The sequence below is a fragment of the Thunnus thynnus genome, chromosome 6 (genome assembly GCF_963924715.1).
Source record: "Thunnus thynnus chromosome 6, fThuThy2.1, whole genome shotgun sequence".
Taxonomy (NCBI): Eukaryota; Metazoa; Chordata; class Actinopteri; order Scombriformes; family Scombridae; genus Thunnus; species Thunnus thynnus.
The window spans coordinates 34,343,882-34,369,045 of NC_089522.1; the positions used below are offsets into that span (position 1 = coordinate 34,343,882).

The window sequence follows — 25,164 nt, forward strand, 5'->3', positions numbered from 1 at the left end:
CGGCGTACCTGGAGGTTAATTTAGTGATTATTTGAACAGATCATTACCCCTGACTGGTCCTCTGATTAAGATTCCTATAAATTAAAATGAAAAAACACTGAAAATCCTCGAGTTTAGACAGAATGAGAGAGAGATAAGAGAGAAATGGAAACACACACACACACACACACACACACACGCACACACACACACACACACACACACACACACACGCAGAAATCAGGGAGGATTGTGACGTTTTAGTCATGTTGCTTCAGGATTTATCCTGCAGTGCAGAACAGAGCTGCTCCATTGTTCAACTGGATTACAGTGGCTTAGTCTTAGTGTGTGTGTGTGTGTGTGTGTGTGTGCGTGTGTGTGTGTGTGGGCCTACATGTGCTGTGATGCGTTTGGGAAGGCGGTGCTGTACTGCGGTGCTGAGTCTTCGGGTCCGTGCGGCGCCGCGTGGCTCAGAACCATCATCACCGGTCGGTGAGGATAAACCCGCTTCGAGGAGCGGAAGTACCGGATGGACTCGGCTGTGATCAGGTCGGTCAGGTAGTCCTGGCGACAGAAAACACATCATATTATTATATATACATCTTTATTATTATTACTGAGCATTTGGCCACTTTCTTCCTGGTTAAAGCACCAGCGTACGTCAACATTGTGCGTTTGAAACTTCCTCCCTCCACACCTCTCTGACATCAGAATGGAGGGAATAATAATAAAGTAAAGTGCAGCATTTTTCAACCAAACAACCGCTAGAAAAGACGCATCAAAGTGGAAAACAGAAGCAGACCCACCGCAATATGATGTGATGGCAGATATCTGATTTTAGCATTTAGCATGTGAATTTAATGGAGCCCAGGAGGAACCATGGAGCGAAAAAAAAATAACTAATTCATGCTCTTAATTTAATAATTTGTGCTCTCGATTTAACAGAATTCACCCTCGTCCTGCCTTCACCCTCGCTGCGGATCGCTGCGGATTTAATTAAGTTTAATTTTGATCTGGGACTCAGATATGTGGAAATACTTGAACACATCTCTGAGATTCTTTACACGTACGCAAACCTGAAGTAAATCAAACACGTTTTACCCGCTTCCTCATTCACCACGCATCACCAGCACATCAAGAAGTGAGTGACGTTATAAAGGAAACGTGTTCTTCAAACTTTCCAGCTGACTGAAGGCTAAACAGATAAATTGAGAGCCACTAATTAAGTAATTCAGGCGCATAAATGATTAAATTGAGCACAAAGTTGTTTTGTTTTTTTTCCTCTTGGGCTCTGAGTTATTTAGTAAATTCTGATAATGAAAAGATTAATTATCAGAGTTTGTTAGACTCAGAGAAATGGATTTGCAGTTTTACAGCTGCTGTTTGTCCAGTGATTGTGTTTGTGGAAAAAGCTTTTTTGGGGCCAGTTTGTGTCATGTGATGATCTCACAAGTTGCAGCTGCTACACAAGAATTGCTTCAAAGCTCAGCATCGTTCTTGTTGGGTCCATGTAGTGCTGATGACGTCACCAAAACCGCCCAATCAATGAGGTCAACAGTACATCTTTTTTTTTTTCCTTTGTCTGGACCAAATGGACACAACTAAAGGTGTGACGGCAGCTTAACCAACTGCAGTACACTCTAATAAATGTGCTGTACCTACCTGTGTGTGTGTGTGTGTGTGTGTGTGTGTGTGTGTGTGTGTGTGTGTGTGTGTGTGTGTCCATACCTGTGGGTACTGCGCTCCGTGTTTCTCTCGGACTCCGTTGCGACTCAGAGTGTAGTTGTAGAAGCGGCTGTTCTTCACCAAACCGAGCCACTCTCTCCACCCGGCGGGGACGTACGAGCCGTTATACTCGTTCAGATATTTCCCAAAGAAGGCTGGAGACACACACACACACACACACACACACACACACGCACACGCGCACACACACACACACACACACACACAGTCAGTCAGTCAGGAGAATCACCAAGTAGTAGAATAAAAACATTATGTGTGTGTGTGTGTTGTTTCTACCTGTCCTGTATCCAGTGTTGTTAAGGTACACCCCGAAGGTCCGCGGCTCGTGCTGCCGTTGCCATGACATCGAGGAACAGTTCTCGTTGTTGGTGTAGGTGTTGTGGTTGTGGACGTACCTGGAGACAGAGATCAAAGCTGCATTAATGACCAGGAAAACTCCCCCAAACTCTCATAAAAGTCATAAAGGCTCCTGGTTTACTGTGTGGAAACTGTTGTTAATGCACCACTAAAGCACCATGTAAACTAGAAGGACTGTGGATCAGGAGGCTCCAGCAGGCGTCCACTTTTACATATAGAGACCTGAAGTCAAACCACAACTTCCAGGTTCTGTTCCAGAAGCAGGAAACCTCATTAAAAATGCCATTAACATCCGTAACTGCTAGGGGTGTGCCCGAATACAAATACATTATTTGGCAAAGCACAAATAGTGTTTTGTTTTTTGTTTTTTTTCACGAATATTTGTTTCAAACAAATATTTCAAAACTCATTTGTTTTCAGGAAGAAAAATAAACCATGTGAAATACAAGCGTGCAGGTCGGTTACATCACTATCTCAGTGTCTCTCCTCTGCTCCGCTGTGATGTCTATCAGCAGGGGAGTCACATCCACCTGCTACATGACGCACATTTCCTTATTTGGACATCACTCCCAGAGTTGGGGGTGTTGACACAAGCAGTAGTTGGGCCACTGACACAAGCTTCATAAACACTTATTGTAACTAAAATTAAAAGCGTAATAAAAACAAAAACAGGATTTTTAAGCCTCTTTCCACTTTTATTCGAATACAAATACAAATAATTTTGCTGCCTCAACAAATACAGATACAAATACTGGGCTCTCTGCACATCCCTAGTAACTACACTAATAAGTAAATATCCAGCCTTGAACAGAACCTCAACAGTACGTTTTATATGTTTAGATAAGGACGGGAGTCTAAATATCGTTGTTTATTCAATATTTATGTTTTTAGTGGCCTTTAACGAACATTATCTCCCATAAGTCCTTGAGGTTTGTTGGCTAAAGGTCACGCGTCAACAGACGAGTTGAGTCCATGAGTGAGTATATGTCTGTAATAACAACTATAATAATAAACAATTCAATTCAATTCAAATAAGCTTTATTGGCACGACAGATGAGAAATACAAGTCTGTACCGTCTGTACACAGCTCAGATTACAGCTACAAACAGCAACAACGACTTTAGAAAAAAGCTTTGGGAGTTTTATGGATATGGACACCTCGTTGTCGCTGTAGTTTTTTCTGTGAGCACAATGAAAACATAGTTTAAGTTAAAATAACAAAGGTTTAAATGTCTGACAGCAGCTGCGCTCTCAGAATGTAGAAAGCAAACGCCGGGAACGCGCTTCATTTTTTGACAAAGACGATTAAAGAAACGCTGAATGAGAAATTGTGTTGAGTTACAGAAGCTCAACAGGAAGTGATGTCATGACTCCGGCTCTCTATATTACTTGTTATGTAGGACAAATTCTCACTTAAGTTTCTGTCTGTCTGCGTTAACCTCTCTTATTATATGTGTATGATACCTAAACAGCGTGTACGAGGTCACATGATGTGATCGGCCCTTGAGTAACCCTAACCCTAATGTGGAAGTTGTAAAACAGCGGCGAGGCACTGTAAACATAAAATACAAGCAGTATACAAAGAACTACTATAACTCAGTATAACGCAGCTGTCAGCAGATATAAGTGTTTATTAATGTATGAGTCAACATCTACAACTCCTCCTGTGGGCACCTAGAAGTGTTTGCTGCTGTATAAACAGATAATGAATGACTATAGTGAAACACAACTGTAATAATATAAAATATGTCTTCACAGAAGTTATAATAAATACTGAACATTAATAAACACTCCCAGAGGCTCACAGTTGTGAAACTGTAACATCTATTCTAAACTGTCTAGTAGACAAACACTAAATAAACACCTCAGACTCTGAACTGTATCACAGCAACATTTTTAGCAGGAAAATATCAATACTGGATGTCTCCCACTGACACCGCAGCTCTTTCATTAGATATCTGAATTATTAAAAAAACCTATGTACCTTTCAGAATGCCATTGACAAAGAGAGGAAGAGTGCACTCATTTCAGGATGTATTGGATGCCGTTATTAAAGAAGATACGAGTGATTTTGAGACTGAGTCAGAGGACAGTGATGGCAATGAAGGAAACATAGCACAGGATGACCAGGATCAGGAAGTAAGAGTGAAAGCCTGAGGGAGAACCAGGCAGAAAGCCAGAAAGTGAGGATACGCCTGGTACAACACAGCACAGGCAGAAGGCAGAAGGCAGAGTTCATAAAACCCTGAAACAACCTTCACAGGTGCTGATTTTGCAGCCACCTCTAACTGTTTACTACAAACCCCCCACTGTGTCTTCAGAGATGCTTCAGAATGTGACGATCAAGAGCAATAAGTACAGTCTCCAGAAACACAGGACAGATGCTGACATATCTGTTAAAGAGCTGCAACAAATGATAGACATGTACTTGCAAATGGGTGTAGTGCAAATGTCAGTGTTTACTGGGAAGCCGACACACACTAGGGCCCCTGTAGCTGACGTAATGCCTTGTAACAGACAAACAGGACAAACTCTGGAAGATTAGGACATGGTTGGATGCATTCAGAGAGAAATGCCTACAGATAGTGCCAGAGGAGGATAACTCTATGGATGAAATGATGATTCCTTTTAAGTTCTGTGGAATCAGACAATACATGCGTGGGAAACCCCATCCCTTCAAGGCTTCAAGGTTTGGGCAAGAACAGGAATCTCAGGCATAGTTTAAGACTTTGACGTGTACCAAGGGAGTGTGCAGGGTAATCGTGCCAAGTCTTAGCTTGGATTATCAGGAGATACAGTCATGAAGCTTGCATCAACACTCCCTGCAGGACAAAACGACAAAAGAGTATTTGCAGACAATTTCTTCATTTCTTTGCCTCTACTCGTCAGACTCCTTGAGGTTGAAATCCACTATGTTGGAACAGTACGACCTGTGCATGTGCCAAACCTCAGGTTAGCAGAAGAGAAGGAGCTGAGAAAACAAGGCAGACGGAGCTTTGACTTCAGAGTGGAGCAAAGTCACAACCAGTCTGTGCTCCTCTCTCCACTTGTGGTGGTCCACACCCAGGTGACAAGGTTGACCAGTGGGAAAAATACACTAAGTCCTATATTGAGGGACGCACAACTGATTCATGGTGGCGATCAATTTGCTTGATTCCTTTACAGCCAAGTACAAGTTCACATTAGGTCCAGCGCTGGTATTTGTACATTTTTTTTGGCACTCCATCATCCTTGCAGTGGTCAATGCTCGGCTGCAATTCGAGTGTGACTGTACAACCCTGCCGATCCCTGAGAAAGGAAGTCATGAACAAGCACAGCTGGAAACTTCTCTCATCCAAATCAGTACCCTGAAGAGAAGCAAACCATCCACAGATGAGGCAAGAGCACAAAGCCTCAGTGTGAAAAAAAATGGCCCACAGTGCTCCCCCTCCTGATGTTCACAGGGATAATGTGAGGCACTTGCCAATGAGAGTTGAAAAAAGAGGCCGCTGCTGGCTCTGCAAGGATGGATATATACATCAACTGCATGATTCAGGAGTGATGTTCGTTTGATCACAGATAAAAAAAAAACCTGCTTCCTTCAGTTTCACACATAAAGAGACCCAAACAAGGACGACGTCCACCAGATAAGAACAGTCAAAAATCATTATGATGTTCAAGCAAAACTCAATATGTAAACATGAAGAAATTATAGAGGACTGATGTAATAAAATTCCAATTTTGCAAGGTCAAAAAAAAAAGTTCCAATAACAAGTTGTTTTCTTACAGTTTTTCAGCATTATAGCATGGATCACTATTATAAATTTAACTAGTCAAATTCATATGCTTTTTATTGTGCTGTATCAAACAGTCTCATGTCAATAAAATTCACTTTTAAGATACATATTTTGATATTATTGAATCATCAATGATAATCTATGGACATTGTCATAATTAAAGCAGTGATATTTGTAAGCACTAAGACCTGCTGCTGCACTTCTGCATCATTTTCACATAATCCTCCAAAAACTAAAAAATGAAAAGAACTATTTTTCTTGATCAGACTTGCTAAAACCAGTTTAAAAAAGGAGAAAAATCAGTGCTTGGTTTCAGAGGGTTGAAATGTCGTCTTCCTCAGTGCTCTCCTTCTTATTTTTCTATCCTTGATCTCAAAGCACATATTGTTATTTCTTAACTTTTTAAATTATAAATGAAAGGGTTTTTTGCCTTGCAAGTCCACTCCAGTTGGAGCTCTGGAAGTCAGAGCTGAATGACATAAGGTATCAGGAATGTGATGATAATGGTACTTGTTTCGCTACTGTGTGTAATTTTCTGACTAAACTGATGTAAAATATTATTTGACTTATCCGTCGTTTATCCTGCTCTGGTTCGTTAATGCATCCTATTAAGCTCTAATAACGTTGCAGATATTCATAAGCTGCCTGTCAGAATAGAGTTTCTCGCCATCAGCCGCATTAATTAATTGTTTGCATTTGACATTTTGAGATGTGGAGGCACTGAGCTCGAAGGTCGAAATTGTCACATGGGAAATTTTTGACCTCTGACTTGCGTGGAACGCAGCATTAGTCCTAGTTTTGAGTAAAGCTCCAAAAACACTGGATACTACATTTCCCATGATGCAACTCAGTAACATCTTTCATTAGTCTTAATCTGCATCTGCACAACGGTGATTTTCACAACTATAGAATAAGGTGCATGTTTTTGTTAAATTTTTGTGGGCACTGTATAGTGAATAAATTTACACACTCAGAATTCAGACACTCAAATAAAATATAGTACAGCTTGACATTATTGTTCTGTCTTGTAGTAATGTATCTGTATCTTTCAAACACCTTCAGTTTGTGACACAGGACCACAGATGTATAATAGCTGGATACCAGACTGAAAATGGCGCCTATTCCGTCCAATTAGAATTGCTCACCTGGCATAAAAGCCAAGAAACTTTCTAGCTTCCAGGTTTACTTCTGCGTTGTACAGAATATGCACCGTAGCGTTTCTCACGCTGGCTCCTCCCAGATTTTTAAATCACTTTTCTCGCCTTGAGAGTCATAATTGACCTTGTTTGCAGTTCGAGGCGTCCTGTCAACAGTTTTACAGACGTCTCTTTTATAATGGTGGTCTATGGGGAAAATGCATTTTGGGCTGCAGGGATTTGACATCACTATGACATCACCTGGGTCATTTTCTCAGCTCCTCCAGCCACATCAGACATAACACAACCTGTTTTTGCTGTTTTTGACGTGTAAAATCAGTGGAATTAGTTTTTTAAGCGTTTCAGAAAATCAATTAGTCAATATGTCGGGTACAGATGGAAATGTGTCTGTCTGTCTTTTAGCACTTACTTCCCAGTGAGCATGCTCGAACGTGACGGACAGCACATGGGCGTGGTCACGAAGGCGTTGGAGAAAGAAGTCCCGCCCTCCTCCATGATACGGCGAGTCTTATTCATCGCCTGCATCGAACCTACAGAGAGATAAAGAGAGACGTTGTTGCAGCATGTTGTATAATGTTTGACGAGCAGGTTGGATGTTTGTAGTGTACATGGAGCTGTAGAAAGAGACACAGAGTTTGGAGGTTGATGTGTTTTCTAATCTCTTTGCAAAAACCAAAAACACAAGTGTGAGGAATGGATTCAATCGTGTGTCCGTTTGCTCAAACATAAGCTACAAACATTAGCATGCCCGGCTAACTAGCTTACTACCTGCACTAGCTTACTGCTTTGAAGGCCAAGAGTTAGCATATAATTAGCTAACAACATGATTTTGTGGGGTTACAGGTAACATTAGAAAAAGTCCTGTTCAGGACTGACATATCCACCAGTGGGAGCTTTATTAGGCTAAGATTAACATTAGCTAATGTTAGCTAACGTCCTGCTCGCTATTTGATTCAGTAGTTTAGCAGAGATGACTTTATCAGACTCATCAGTTAGTCCTCATCCTCCTGTTTCCTCATAAAAGTGAAACATGCTGTTTGAAAATGCAAACAATAAAGCATAAATTAACATAACCTCTATAATAATGTAACCTCTGTGCTGCCTGTGCAAGAAACGTATTATGTATTTTTAGAGTTAATATCCAAGCAGTGTGCGTTATAAAGAAATATCAGTTTGATACCGATTTATTTCTTTTATCAGTGTACTGTAATACTACGGCTAACTACTTCAGCTCAGTCCTACACTACAAGAACAAGTTTTCTCTTTTGTTTCCATTTCTTCTACGTGGATCATCATCTGGTGAGGATGATGAATTTTTATCCTGGGAGTTGTTAGCTTTAGTTTCAGTCTTTTTACGTCATTAGACAGCATATAATTACCATAATATCATGTATATAGCCATCAAACGCATGTTTGAATCTGCTGAAAACATGGAAAAGTCAGTCAGAGAAAGAGTTTCCAACCACCTCACAGAGTTGGAGCTAGCTAGCTAATAAAATCTGTCTGAGTTCAGTCGTTTCAGTCAGCAACATCAGCAGTTTCCATCTCAAAATGAAAAATGAGATTTTATCTGAAATGAAAGACATTAAATCTGGAGTTGGACGGCTGGTTTCCATCCTGTATTCCCCTTTCAAATGTTTCTTTTAATGATATCTTCAATATTATCAAACATAAAAACACAGGACTCTCCTGGATAACATTTAGCTTCTTTCCACTGTTAGCGGCGCATGTGACCAAACTTTAAGCTCTGATGATTTAAAGGACCAGTGTGTACTGGCAGAAACAGAATATGATATTCATAATTATGTTATTATTAGTGTATAATCACCTGAAAAAAGAATCGTTGTGTTTTTTTTTACCTTAGAAAGAGCCTTTTATCCTTTTATTCATTTGGTTGCAATCTGCAACCTCACTGTTAGATGCCACTAAATCTGACACACTGGTCCTTTAAAGTCAGGTGTCCATAGTAACAGTGAAAGAGGTTTTCCTCGCTGTAATCATTCCTCCTGTTCATACTGGATATTAAAAGATCCTTCAAATGTGCTTTCAATGGAAGTGATGGAGGCCAAAATCCACAGTGTGTCCACACAGTCATTTAAAAGTCTGTGTGAAGCTTCTATTCAGCTTCAGCAGTCTGAGTTAGTCATATCAAGTGGATATCTGACACATTTACAGTCTTTCTAGCATCAAATTCCCTCTTTGTGTTTCCTCGGACAGTGTTTCCCTGTTGAGCTGCAGGTGGAAGTATAGTAACAAAAAGAGGAACTTTGGCACTAAAAAGCCTGAAACGTTGAAAGATATCTACTTGATTTGACTCATTTGGACGCTGAAGCTTCATATTAGCTTCAGACTGTGGATTTTGTCCTCCATCACTTCCATTGTAAGGTCATTATGAAGGGATCTTCTAATGGTCAGTATGAACAGGAGGAATGATTACAGCAAGAAAAACAGCTTTAATGTTCATTTGGGCTCCTGACTGTTGGTTTAAGATGGACTTGATAAACTGTGAACCACTCCTTTAACTGGGAGAGTGCTTAAACTGGAAGTTAGATAACATCATATACGGGATAAATGAACAGGATTTTCTTGGTAACCAGGAACTGTAAACTGTATGTGTGCAGTGTTATTGACAGGCGTAGCAACAGTAACTAAGGGGATGTGAGGAGTTCGCTAAGGGTTAATTATGGTGAAAGATGTTTTGTCAGTTTTAAATTTGAACCACCAGTAACATTAATAGTAATTGTGACATAAACAGTATCAGTAATAGTACTAATAACAACAGCTTCACTCACCCAGCTCCAGGTCCTGGTCGTCGGTCAGGACGAGGATGATGTTCGGCCGGATGTTGCGTCTGTCTCTCTGGAGGCGGGACTTCAGACGCTGGCCAGGCGGGAAGTGGGCGTGGCTGAGCGTCATAGTGACGAACAGGAAGAGGAGGAGTCGGCCCGCCATAGCCTTCGACCCCTGACCTCCCAAACAGGTCAACCAATCAGCTGCTTCTCCTGCTGAGTCTCAACTTCTGGAAGAACAACAGACAAACGGTTCATTTAAGTGCATGAATTTCCTTCATATCATTAAACTTTTAAACTCTCTCTTCTTGGGCACCAGAACCTCAGTATGATGCAATACGTAAACATCCTGTCATGTCTGAATAACATTTATGTATTTGACGAAATGAAAAAAATCTATTTGTTGTATCTCATGCTTAAAGTCAGTGTCAAAGGCCACCATATCTGCAATAACTGATGTTTTGTCCACTAGTTTCCATCAGCTTTAAGTTGACATGTTGAACAAACAGTTGTTTATTTCCACATCCAGCAGTTGTGGAGCAACATTGATAATGTCAATAATTACATGTGGGGTTCCTCAGGGTTCTAGTCTCGGTCCTTCATAGTTTCAACCTGGTTAAAGCTGCCTGAACTTGTTTTCAGCAGAATAGTCTGTAAAAACTACTTCTGTCATATAATCAGCTTATAGAGTAGTTGTGGCTAACATGTTAGCAACCAGCTGCTTATTTACAGAGCAACATTATCATTCATGTGGAGTCGTGTTTCTGTCCAATATTCTCTCTCTTTTAACTCTGTTTTTGTTCTCTACCAGCTCCTGAGGGAAATATCTGGCTCTTTAGCTTCTTAATGCTCCACTATGTTCACCAGCTAGTCTACAGCTAACTGTGAGCAGGTAGTGAACAGTGGCGACGCTGTGAGACGCTGAGAGTGAACCAGAACAGTAAAGTTGCAGCCGGACAGATAAACAACGAGAGGAGCTGCAGAGTCTCTGATAGATTCATCACTATGAGACAAACACATTACACACTGACACATCAGTGTTATTATTATAAAGCACTAATTATAGCTGCTTTAACCAAGTCAATCAGGAGGAATATTGTAGGAAAATTAAATAAATGAACAGTAAACGTTGGCAGATTATGTTCAGTTTGAACATTTTATTGGCAGCAGCGTTAATGAAGAAGAACATAATGAGGCGGCATCATGTTTCCCACAAAATATATTAAATATATTTATATTATATTATAAATAGTTTTATATTAATGTAATTTATAGGAAACAGGATTTAGAGCTGTCGATCAACAGATAATCGTCTACAATTTTGATAATCAATTGTTTTCAAGCATTTTTTTTAGCAAAAATGGGAAAATTTTACTGATAACAGTAAACTGAATAACTTTTAGTTTTGGACTGTTTTAAGACATGTTTCACTGAAATTTTATAGACGATGCTATCAATCAAATAACTGAGGAAATAATCTGTTAATTTTTATTTTGATTAGATTATTTTTTAGATCAATGGAAGGAAAGCTCACAGCTTAACAACCAGAGCTGCAACTAATGATTCTCCTCAGTATCGATTCATCTGTTGATTATTTTCTCCATTAATCAATTAGTTGTTTGGTTTATAAAATGTCTGAAAATGGTGAAAAATGTGGATCAATGTGGATCAATCTTAAAGACGACGTCATCAAATGTCTTGTTTTGTCCACAACTCAAAGATCTTCAGTTTACTGTCACAGAAACTAAAGAAACCAGAAAATATTCACATTTAAGAAGCTGAAATCAGAGAATTTTGACTTTTTTTAACTTAAAAAATTACTTTAAATGATTAATCGATTATCAGAATAGTTGGTGACTCATTTATTAGTTGGCAACTAATCAATTAATCACCTAATAATTGCAGCTGTAATCATTACAGTCACTGATATTCATCCTCCAGAGCAGCAGGTTGTTGAGATATTTTGTTGTGGACCTGCGTCCTGCTGCTGCTGCTGAAACAAACATGATATTATTATTATTGCAGCAGTGTTTCAGTGAAATGTCACCGCGGTACGTGACGCCGCGTGTTTATTTACTGTGTGACGGCCAGAATATCGATGAAAACGTTCAAGTGAGAGCTGCTCTCTCTCAGAGGGAAAATAACAAAAACACTGCAGGATTTCTGGTCAAAATAATTAAAAGAGAACATGACGGGTGTCTCTGTGGCACACACACACACTCACACACACACACACATTTACACACACACACACACACACACACACACACACACACACACACACACACACACACACATTTACACACACACACACACACACACACACATTTACACACACACACACACACACACACACACACACACACACACATTTACACACACACACACACACACACACACACACACACACACACATTTACACACACACATTTACACACATTTACACACATTTACACACACACACAGTTATTAGCTGCAGTCTTTTGTTTCTCTGATAATAAAACACTGAAATCCTATCAGTCACACTGACACACAGCACAGCAGGGATGTGTGTGCGGCTCGCTGTACGACAGTGTGTGTGTGTGTGTGTGTGTGTGTGTGAGCATGTGTGTGAGCTCGCAGCAGGGTGCGTCATGCAAATTAGCTCGTAATCAAAACAGTGTAGGCTCACTGCTCTGTGTGTGTGTGTGTGTGTGTGAGCATGTGTGTGTGTGTGTGAGCATGTGTGTGTGTGTGTGTGTGTGTGTGTGTGTGTGAGCATGTGTGTGTGTGTGTGTGTGTGTGTGTGAGCATGTGTGTGTGTGTGTGTGTGTGTGTGTGTGTGTGTGTGTGTGTGTGAGCATGTGTGTGTGAGCGTGTGTGTGTGTGTGTGTGTGTGTGTGTGTGTGTGTGTGTGTGTGAGCATGTGTGTGTGTGTGTGTGTGTGAGCGTGTGTGTGTGTGTGTGTGTGTGTGTGTGTGTGTGTGTGGGTGGTGGAGCTCTCATATTAAAGTGGTCTGTTGGCTCCAGCTGTGAATAGACTGAGATTACACACAACCTGCTGAGAGACATAACCCCCCCCCCCGCCCCCCATACCCCCGCCTCTGCGTTGAACTTGCCAACACGCGTGTTCAGGGGCCGGTGCACTTCATCACATGTGCTTGTCTGTCCACACACACACACACACACACACACACACCGTGATTGGTCAGCTGGACTCACTTCTCACGTCTGAATGAATAAACGCGTCGTAAACGTTGACTAATGTCAGAGGAGAATCAAAGCTGCTTTATGCTTTATAGTGGCAGATGAATTATTATTATTATTATTATTAGATATTTTTCTGTGAAACTGAAAGCAAACGTAACTATTAGATATTTGCTGCTGCAGCTCTGCTCGTCACTGACTCACCCTTCAAACATTTGCATCCTGATTTTAATGTTATATAATGTTAACGGTGTATATTTGCATGGACCGGCACTCTTGATGGTTTCTATTTCTCTACTCAGCTCAAGTGTTTTTTAAAGACACACTTATATATTTGTGAAATGTGTGTAAATGTATTCTCTCTATTAATAAATCAGATCAGGTAGTTATCAGTAGTGTTATTAATGTTGATTTTGAACATGAGACAAGAAGAAAACTAGAGATCCAGAATAAACAGATGTGGGATCCGACCGACGCTACGGCGGTTTGTACTGTTTTTATGGATCAGATGATGATGATCTCCACATCTGGACTGCAGCAGAGAGAGCCAGATCCAGCTGTTGGGCTGCGTTCAGCTTCGACATGTGTTCTGTCCTGCAGTGACCCGACCGCTGCGGCTGAAACATGTTTTTGGGTTGTTTTAACCCGGCGCTGTCAGTAATCCAGCTCACTGTGTTTATGTTATGTCACACACGGTCTCAGACGAACCGCCGGACTCGACCTACAGGATTAGTTTTCTCTCTCTTTCTGGGTCACAGTCGCTGTGAACGCAGCAGGTTAGACACCAGTATTTAATGTTTTATGTAATATACTTTGTCACTGAAAAGATGATGTAGATGCACAGCAGCAGCTGAATATGACTTCAGGTGAGAAAACGACGTCTGCTTATGAGACTAAAAGGCCTGTTTTCATGTTTTCACTGGACTAGAATTAACTGTGGAGGAATTTATCCTCCGTGTCACCTGTTTATATTCACATTTTCAATTTAAACATTAAAAAAATCTTGAGTGGAAGATTCAGAAAAAAAATCCTGAAATATCACATAAAACTTTCACGCTTGTGGATAAAAAAGCAAATGTAGATAAAATGTAGTAAAAGAGATCCCAGTGTTTGTATTTGTATCTGTATTTGTTGAGGCAGCAAAACTATTTGTATCTGTATTTGAATAAAAGTGGAAAGAGGCTTAAAAATCCTGTTTTTGTTTTTATGACACTTTTAATTTTATATAATTAAAGTGTTATAATAAGTGTTCATGAATAAACTACCTTATGAAGTTGGTCCCCACACCGGGTCTCTAACTGGAGTCTCAGATCAGAGACGACTGCGCTGACTACTGAGATCAAACTTTACTCATCACCTCGTTGCAGACAGACCTCTACCTATTTATACACCCAGAACACACAGACAGCACAGCCTGGAACATGTAGGGAAGAACTTCAGAGGTGATTATTGATTTGCACTTTTCATTTATTGTCTATTTTTTTACAACCTAACTTTGTGGAAAGGAGAAGAGGAACAACAGGTGATGGAGAGTCTCTTTGGAAACACTTTGCATGTGTCAGTAGTTCAGTTTTATCTCTGGAGAACATCCCCAACACATAACTGTTACAATATCTGTATGAAACTAATATTCGTATAAAACCCACTATTTGTGCTTTGCTGAATAATGTATTTATATTCAGGTTCACTCCTAGTGCAACGCTGTGGTTCAGGTCTGGTTCGGTTTAGAGATGATGGTTTTGGGGTTAAAATGACTTTGTTAAGGTCAGAGAAACATGTGGTGGGTTCAAGTTACTACTTCCTGAAAGTTAGACCACCTTCGTTGTCATGGCAACAATAATAACCACGGGGGGGTTAAAGGTTAGGGGTCACGATGTTGCCTCCATCCAGCCTCCTCCTCTGAATCTGTCATATATATAAACGTCATGTGACCTGCAGCACTGCTCCACCTCACAGTTGCTACGACAACTAGATGTCAGCTGTCACTCAAACTAACTGTAGGCTGACATTACGACCTGTTTCTAGGGAGGTCAAAAAGACAAAAACATCAGATCTGTGTAGAGCGATGATGAGGAGACTGTAACCTTCCTCCAGTGAACCCATCAAACAAACAGTCATATTTCCATCATGTTTTCCATCGTTTGACCTTTGACTTCTGCTCTTCTAATGACATCATCGCTCTCCTGCAATGGTTTAAATGGCACCAACTGGAAAATTAGTGCCGCCAGCTGTTTATGACCCGACTTCAACAATATTTGCATAACGGCAGTTTGACTGGAGGGAGACTATCACATATGGCTGGAACGGCCACACACACATGTATCACACTATATTATTATGCATTTCGACACGTGTGGTTACGCCATGCTGAACCGCCAACGAGAGCTCCATCCCCCCCCCCGGAGGATCATAAATTGTGTCGTCTGTCATCCTGATGCCCTCTCTCTCTCTCTCTGCTCCATCACATCACACACATGCTCATTAATATTCATGAGCTGTGGGCGGGACCCCGGCGCCGACGCAGCTGGCCCGGCGAGCGGCGAGTGATATAAAACGTGTGTGAATGTCAATAAAGACACGCGGCGATAACGCGGCGCCACTGTTCCATATTCATCAGCATCTTTACATGAGACCAGCGAGCGATGAGGTCAGAGGTCAGAGGTCAGCTCACCACTTCCTGACTCTGGACAGTAGCCCATTCAATGAAATGAAAAACTGTAGCAGTTACCTTGGTAACAGAGATTAGCTTGTTAGTCTTCATCACAGAAGCAGCTGTGATCAATACATTTACCCTTTTCATTTTGTCTGTTTGATCAATACGTCAGCTGATATTTCCTGTTTGACTGTTATCAATAAACATGTCAGCAGGTATTTATTTCCAATCACAAGTTTTTATACTCAGCATCATTTCTGACAAACACACACGAGGACGAGACGTTTCAGAATATATTACTGATACTGGACGCTGTTTTAATTAAGTATCAATTATTATTATTATTATCCAATCAAATCAATCATTTTACAAGAAGTGAAAAATGGTTGTTATCATTTCCCAGAGTCACAGGTGTCGTCTTCATACGTCTTGTTTTGTTCGACCAACAGTCAAAAACCCCAAAAACCCCAAAATATTCAGTTTACTATCGTGTGTGTCAAAGAAAAGTGTTTAATAATCACATTTGAGAAGCTAAATAAAGCAAATATATAATAAATTTTTGGCATTTTTGCTTAAAAAAAAGACCAAAATTATCAGTTGTGAATAATTGTGTTTTCTTATAATTTAATTTATTATCTTATAATATTGAGACCAATAGAAATTAATAATTATTATTACTTCATTAATTATAAGATGGAAAATATATTAATTATTGAGACAAAGGTCTCGTAGTTTTACGTTAAACATCTCATAATTAAGAGATAAAGATCTTATAATAACAATATAAAATAATTTATTTATGAGAGTAAAAATGTGTAATTATGAGTCATATTAACGGGACACAATCTTTTATATTTTTAAGGGATATTTTATCTGATAGTTCGTCAGATTTGAGTGAAATAATGAAGCTTCTCTGTAAATAAATATGAGAGAAAAACAAAAATGTGATTTTCTTCTTTGCATCAAAAATATATAATTTAATAAAACTACTTAAACTGAACATACGGAGTTATAATTAGGAGATAAAGATCATATTATTATGGGATGCGGAATTAAAATAAAACCATCTATAATTATGAATTTAGGATTTTATAATCTGAAGACACTAAACTATAAACTAGATTCAGAAGATTCTTCTTTAATTCTCATTTATTCCATAAATATTATTGTATAATTTTTACTGTAAGTTTTTAGTTTATGATTCTTATAATAATTATTTCACTTTGCAGGTGAATATGAAGCTACAATCTGTCACTATAGTTTTTCTACACATTAACTCTCCTCAATATATTTATATTTTTTGTATTTATCTGATCTGTTGCATCATTAATCAAATGTTTCTTATCTTATGATCGATCATTTTATTAGGAACAGCTGTACAAACTAATCAATCAAACACAACAGCTCCGCCATAAATTCTACATTTATTGTCAGTTTTTGTTGACGTTGTCATAAAGGTGATGATTCTTCTTCATGTGTGTTATTAAGGTCGTTGTGGGTGATGATGTGCTGCATTAAACAGTGTTCCTAATATTTTGTCCACTCCGTTAACAAACATGATGGGAGCGAAATATTAGCAATCATCACATATGTTTGTCTTTGGGAGAACAGACTCATCCCAGAATATACAGTGGTGCATTATGGGATACACCGGGCTCAGATGAAGGCTACGTGAGGAGACGTCTGCATCGCTGTGGGTTCAGTTTGTTGGTGTATTTCAGACGGTGTGTGAACCAGGAAGTGTTGCAATACGTCTATTTTGCACATGCGAGTAAAATACATTTCCAGCTGTTGTAAAGGTGAGCGGCGCCGGCGGGCTGATGTGGGATATATATCGCCCATATTGGCTCTGATAGATACTTGTGATCGGCTCAGGATATAAGTATCATACTGTAGATTTGTGTCACGACTGTCTTCAGGTCTTATTTCATGTCTATTATTCAGAACCTTCAGGGTTTCATATAAATGATCCGTGTTACACTGTTTCCTCCTGATGGTTTAATTGCATCAGTATTTTTTTCTGCACCATCAGCAGGAGACACGAGAAACTTTAAATTTAACTGAATTAAATTTCAAAGCACAACTACTGTAATAATAATGAAAACAGACACAGAAACATCTGTCTGTAAATCAGACAGATGTGGAGTTGGTCTCATTTTGATGGAGCTAAGCTGGCTATCGTTTGTGCTAAGCTAAGCTAAACACATGTCACATATCCGTCTTCTCATCTGACTCTGGAGAAAACAAACACAACCCTGTTTCAGTCCGCTGGTTTCTGTACATGAAGTTTTGTCCACAGTGACATCAGATCTCTGAATGATTTGGAGAAGTAGAAAAAGGAAACCGTGTCTCTTGTTTTGTGTCGCAGCTCTCAGTCCGGCTCCGAAGCCAACTGCTGATTCAGGACAAAAACAAGATGTTCAGCTGAAACTACGGACAAATCCAACAAATCCCAGGAAAAAGACCCCGAGCCAACAATGTGTTTCTGACTTCCCGTCTCTGCCTGCGGACGTGACACTAATATATAGTTTCATTCAGTAGTTTTTTATCAGATAAACAGCAGGAACTGGACTATTATCAATACACATCAATCACATCGATCAATCGATCAGTCTGCTTATTAAGATTTACAACAACAAGTCCTCTAAAGTATTATTCTACCTGAAAAACGTTCACTTGAAACATGGCTACATTAGGCAAAATACATCATTCGTCATGGCAACGGTAAATACCACGTTATGTCCACATTTTACCATTTAACGATCTAATCATCCACCCAGTCCAGTCCGCCTCCTCCTGGTAAGAAAGTCACCTTATATAGACGTCATGTGACCTGCGTCATAAATACGGTGGCCGCTAGATGGCGTCTGTCAATCAAACGTAACTACAGGTCGTTTTTTTTTTTTTTTTGCGAGGTCGTCAGGTGAGTTTTTCTGAGACGGACGGACTGTTTTAAAGAGTAACGCTGGTCTCAAAACAAACAAATCCAAACTCGACCACAACGACCAGAAAACAGATTCAAAGACATGAAATCAGGAAAAGACAGATTGACTTACTGTAACCGACATGAAGATCAGGCAAACAGACGAGGAGTAAAACAAAATTCAGAAGAAGAAGAAGAGCAAAATAACTGCTACACACACTATCACTTCTCCTTTTCTGTCCCTCTTTGGCTCTTTTTCCCTCTTTCACTTCCTCACGGATGACGTTTTACACTCTTCATTCATTTCTCACAACCTCTGTCTCTCTCTCTTTCTTCCTCTCTGACATCGCTCCTCACTTCTTCTCTTCTTCTTTTCCTACCTCGTCTTCATGTTTCCAGCTGCCTTGCTCGCAGGCTCTGCTCTCTTTCTCTCTCAGTGCCGAACCGACAACCTTTCCCTCTTCACTTCAGGTCCTGTTGGCCGTTGCCGCGGCGGCAGACATGGTAATAATCCCCGTGGCAACAGCTCTTTCCCCTCGACAACGGCACGCTCTCCCTGCTGTAACAACAGCTGAACTGCTGCTGCTGCTGCTGCTGCTCGCCTCCTCCGTCCTCCTCTCTCTATCGCCCTCTCTCCGTCTCTTTATCACTTTTTCATTTCTCTCTCTCTCTCCCTATCGCATTTTCCCCTCCCTCCCTCCCTCCCTCCCTCTGTCCTCTCTGGCTCTGGCTCTCTCTATTGTCTCTCTATCGCTTCATCACTCTCATCTCCTGCTCTTCTCCCTCCTCTCCTTCACACTGAACCACGGTCAGGTTTATGTTTCTCGTCGGAGTCGTTGGTTTTCAGACAAGTTCAAAAATACAAAGAAAACAGCTGATTAACATGCAGGAAGACAGGCGAGGAAGAGGAGGGTCAGAGGTTAGTTGACCCGGAGTCAGTGTTGAGCTGCTATGATTAATCGATCAGCAGGAAATTAATCAGCAACCGTTCTGATAAATTAACAATTAATTAATTTTGTAATTCTTTAAGCAGAAATGACAAATGTTTGCTGGTTGCAGCTTCTCAGATTAGATCATCTGAAGCTCTTCAGTGTCGTTTATGACACAGAATCTGAATATTTTTGGATTTTGGGATGTCGATGAGATGTGGATAGATATAAACTGAGATATCTGAAGACGTCAACTTGAGCGCTACAAAATTATAACCCTGGTGGACAAACTATGTAGTGGAGATATTAGTGGAGATGTAAGTAACCGCCATGTTTGTAGTTCTTTTAATGCGCACAACAAAAACATGTAACGTTGTTAAAATCACAAAGGTTGAAATGTCTGCAGGAACACGCTTCATTCTGTCAGTAAGATCGATGGAAGACACGCTGAAGGAGAGATTGTGTTGAGTTACAGACTCTGTACATGAAGATGGACGTAGCGAGGTGTGACATCACCCGGTGGTTTCGTTGGAGCCGGTTTGAAGCCCAGAGTGAAGTCAGGACCTTCCAGATAAGGAGTTTTGCTTTTCACACTCTGAAAACACGCCTCGCTACCTCGGACCCAAGCTAACGCTAGCTTACTGGGAAGAACAAGCGCTGCACTTGGGCTAACGTTAGCTACTTAAGCTAAATGGTGCTAACAGGGCAGGTGTCATAATCAAGTAACTTAAACATGAAATATTGCAACAACAGTCAGTGTGAGTCCTGAAGCCAACTGTCAATCACAGCTGTCAATCAACGCCCACACAGCAGACAGCAAAGCTACTATAAGTCTTCAGATCTTATTAATGGAGCAATAATTTCCAAAATGACCAGCAGCTCATTTATTAGAGGGTCTGAATTAATAGATTGAGACAATAATGACTCATTGAAGACAATGATTGACTCAGTGTTTCTGGAGAGAAGTTGAGTCAGTCGGAGCTGCTAGCGGCCGTCGGACGCACTTTAAAGTTCTTCAGTCTGAAGTTGTGGGAGCTGCTGATTGGTTACAGAGGCTAGACAGGAAGTGATGTCATGACTTTGGCTCTCTATAAATTATCTGAATATTTTTGTCATTTTAAATCCTATATATCTGTCCAGGGACTACAGGTGAACACGTCAACGTGAGCACAAATCGGACGCGAACAGAGAACGATGGATCATTGTTGTGTGTAAATCAAGTGAAAGGAAATACAGGTGTGATGGAGACCTATAAATATCCACCTTGTTTTCAGTCTGACCACCGTTTGAGTCATGTCGAAGCAGCTGCTGCTGCTGCTAGAAACACTCAAGTTGGTCGGATTCTCCCGAGACTCGTGTGATAAGAAACATCAGCAGGCTGAGAGCGGAGAGGCGATGTGCATTTACATTTGCTGCTCCTGTGGAGCCGCCGCTGACATCCTCCTCATCAATAAAGCAGCCAAGGAGAGCCATCACTCTGCTGCGTCTCCACATCCTCGCTGCAGATAAATGATTCAGACGCGGACACCGTGTGACTGTGTAAAGAAAACACAGATTAAACTTTAACTGCCCCGCTCATCAGCTCCGTGTTGTTCGTATTGTTTTATCACCTTAAATTAAAAAAGAAAACAAGAGTCTGTTCTGTTGTTTAACGGCCGCAGCTGCGAGTCACAATCGATTCATTGATTTCAAATGGAAACAAAAGCTGACCTCATCCGTCAGTGTCAGAGTAACACGCCTCTGCTGTTTATCAAAAGGCTGTTTTCTCACCCAAGAGGATTCTCCTTATTTCAATATGAAATGATGATCTCTAGCGCCCCCTGCAGGCTGCAGAGTCCATCACGGCCACAATATGAAAGAGTCCCATATAAAGCAGGTAAATTATGAGGCTTTACTCAAGAAAAACAGCATCACATGACAAAGAGAAAGTAAAGAGAAGAAGAGAGACATCGATGTGGAGCCTAAAAACCATGACCACAACCGTTTCCTGTCTCTCATCAAAAGGACTTTTTTTAACACAAACAGTCCTTCCCAACATTTAACAAGTTTTTGAGCCTGAAGTCGTTCTAACTGTGCTCAGAAGGAACACAAAGCTAATTTTAGAAGCGGTGAGACTGCACATAGAGTCGATGTAAAGACGTGCAAAATAAAATAAAACATTTTTAAAAAGTTTAACTTGATTAAAATGTATCTGCTGTTTATAACATACAGAGAGGACGAAGAAGAGACAGAACTGATGTTTCTGGTGAGTTCAGTCAGTCATCTCTTCATAATGACCTTACAATGGAAGTGATGGAGGATAAAATCAACAGTCCTCCTTCTGTACAAACATGTATTTAAAGGTTTATCTGAAGTTAATATGAAGCTGTGTGGAACCTTCAACAGTCAAATGCAAAGTTTGTCCATGAAGTGATGGAAAGTACTTTCACTCCAGTACTATTTTGAGGTACTTATATATATACCTCCACTCTACTACATTTCAGAGGGAAATATTGTTCTTTTTACTGAACTACATTTATCTCACAGCTTTACACACATTTAAAACACATGATGTAGTTTATATATTGAAATGAAATTTGTATTATTATTACAAGACACCATGAATTCCAACAAGCCAGGTACAACGTTTATATTGTAAAAAGAAAATCTTTCATCTTCTAGAGTTCATCATTAAATAGTTCAGACATATATTACTGAAAAGTCAAAGTAAACACTAATTAAACACTAATTAAACAATCTGTCTCGCCTTTTACAGGCTTCTGAGATAAACTTTGCAAACCTAAATACATCAAAATTAAACAACTGTTCCAGTTTTTGCTCATCTGAACATCAGAATATTTCAGGGTTTAGTCGAGCAGTTTCATGAAACATTAACTCTCTTAAGTCGTCATAATTTGTACAACAGAAACATTAAATCTACTTTGATTCATTATGGTAAGACAATGAGGTGCAGGCTTTGTATATTTGTATATAATAAATAGAAGACTGAGTGGAGCCATTTTGCGTGATGTGTAATTTTACTTTTGATATTTAAAGTAATTTTTGCAATTAATACTTTTGTACTTTTATCTGAGATTTTGAATGCAGGACTTTTACTTTGAAGGAAGTATTATTATAGTGCAGTATTTCTACTTTTACTTAAACAGAAGATCTCAATATTTTTTCCATCTCTGGGAATGTGATCAGGAAGACAGATTTCAATTGATTGGAACTAGAGGAAAGGGAAGAAGGTTGACCTTGAACATTAGGATTCATCCTCTGGGCATCATAACATTAGACCAACTAACATCAGCAAACCGATCATACTGAAAGTAAAAATACTAAAATGAAATCTCCTCCACATGAATGTAAACACAGATCAACAATGAGCAGAAATACTCTTCAAAGGAATGTAGGAAGTGTTTTAACTGCTTCAATGAGACGCTTTGAAAATCACTTCTGTCAAATTTTGACAAATAACTGAAACAGAGGAAGAAGAGATAATCACACAGGAATATCCCTTTAAGAGATACTCTGTCCATCTGCTGTATGCTCACACACACACACACACTTCAACATGAATAGAACATGAACACTGAAGCATCATCTAACTACAAGACCTCATTTACACATATTTCCACAGCACGTCCGCCTCCCACTGCCTCATTTACACCACTACTCATTTTTTAATGTTCCATCCATCCAACCATCTCCCCGCTCTCTGCATCACCCTTCACCTAATTTACACACCACTTCACATGTTTCATTCTCCATCCATCCTTCCATCCAGTATATATATATATATATATATATATATATATGTATATCTTCTGTTAATGCAGCACATATATGTGAGGAGGCGTACTGATGAAAAACAAGAAATGAAACAGAGAAGAAGAAAACAGAACCTCATCGTCTGCAAAAGTGGAAAAATGTCTTTAACCAAAACATAAAAGCAGCAGAAAACATGTAAAACAAACAAGACATAATCAGTACATAAAACACAGTTCAGAATGATAGTTTAAAAATAATTTAAATTCATTTAAGAATAAAATGTTAGAACAGGGATCAGTCATTAGGGGATTTCTATGGAGGGTCGTTAACCAGTGCAGTGGGAACGCAGGCTTACGTGTTTTTTAAAATTTATTTTAATTCATTTAAAGGGCACATTTCCAGCTCTATATTTATATTCTGGGGCTCTACTGGAATAAAAACTCCTTATTTATCTTCTACTGGTCCTTTATGCAGCCCCTCAGTTCAGCCTCTGTCTGAAACAGGCCATTTTAGCTCCTGTCTCTTTAAGGCCCCGCCTCCTGATGAGCCCACTCTGTTCTGATTGGTCAGCTTCAGGAAGCTTCCTCCGGCTCCGGAGGCTACGTAAACAAACTATAGTAGCAGGATTTCACTTCTTCTTCTCCTTCTTTACTCAAATCCATCCGTACATGTTGGAGCTGAACAACACATGGAAACACCTTAGCAACCACCTTAGCAACCACCTTAGCAACCACCTTAGAAACCACCTTAGAAACCAAGCTTACAGAATGGATGCACAATAACGGAAATGTGACGAATGAACGATCATCTCGTCTGGAAAGTAAAAAAACCTCGCAAACGACGCGTTCAAAGCAGGTTGACGCCCTGACTTTTGACTTGCAGGCAGCGTTTCTAGATATGTGCAACTCAAGTTTTGGAACTTTGACCCTGTTTAATATCCGACATCACAACAGAATATCAGTAAAAGCTACATCACCTGATCTCCTCCTTTGCTCCCGTCATCATTACTACGACCTCTAGAGTTCACTGGCACTTTGTTGTTTTGGGGAACTTGCTGAAACGACTGATCCTATCATTTTTCTCGGGAGAACATTTTCCTTTTTTTTTTAATCTCTGAGCAACAAATCACTTCAGTCAAGTGATCAAGTGAGTCTTTATTCGTCATTCCCGTTTCAAACAAACAGCAGAGCACTCGGAGCAGACACTGTGATGTTTTGTCCCTCAGATGTGTGAGAGTCTGTTTCATTAGCATTTTATTTCATCAGACAGTTTGTGGAGAGCAGCCTCTCACTCGAGGACAAAAGACTGTCTATCAATCTATCCGTCACTCCCTCCATCTGCGCCTCTGCTTGTCTTTCAGCAGCGCTGTAAGATAAGAGGAGTTCATTAGTCAGATAACTCATCTCACACTTTGCTTTTCTTTCTCTGTATTTCTGCTGCTTCTCCTTCTTCACCTGTTGTCTTTCTGCTTTCCTCGTCTGTTTTAACAAACTGCTCTCTACATTTCTTTCTCTCTGTCTGTATGTTCATGCCTTCTTTACATCTTTCTGTCCCTTCACACTTGGTTTTAAGCCTCAAACATGCTTCTCTTGCTGTGAACATCTGGACACATGTGACAGACATCTGCACACAGACTTGTCGTTTGTGCAGATGTCTGTCAAAATACTTACAGGTCGTAATGTCAGTCACCAAAAAATGACTTATAGTTTCGTTTAGAGGCATTAATCCAACTGTAGACTCCCCTAACCTTAACCCCCGTGGTTATTATTGTAGCCATGACGACGGATGTGGCCTAACTTTAAGGAAGTAGTAACTTTAACCCATCACACGTTTCTCTAACCTTAACAAAGTGATCATTTTAACCCAAACCATCATCTTTTTTAAACCTAACCAGACCTGAACCACAGCGTTGTCAC

The 25,164-nt window shown here is 40.0% G+C and overlaps 1 protein-coding gene across 5 annotated transcripts in view; it reads right to left on the reverse strand.

The window, feature by feature from the left end:
* Positions 1–25,164, reverse strand: part of LOC137185194 (extracellular sulfatase Sulf-2-like) — a 95,119-nt gene that overhangs the window by 26,453 nt on the left and 43,502 nt on the right. For 4 of the 5 annotated variants that reach the window (XM_067593520.1, XM_067593518.1, XM_067593519.1 and 1 more), the window contains exons 4-8: positions 9,808–10,034; positions 7,425–7,545; positions 2,002–2,120; positions 1,708–1,859; positions 374–543 (exon numbers count right to left, since the gene is read on the reverse strand). In XM_067593520.1, the coding sequence (XP_067449621.1) occupies positions 374–543; positions 1,708–1,859; positions 2,002–2,120; positions 7,425–7,545; positions 9,808–9,967 (722 nt within the window). In that variant the 5' untranslated portion in view covers positions 9,968–10,034. The remainder of the gene's footprint in view (positions 1–373; positions 544–1,707; positions 1,860–2,001; positions 2,121–7,424; positions 7,546–9,807; positions 10,035–25,164) is intronic. The other variant, XM_067593515.1, reaches the window with a different exon arrangement.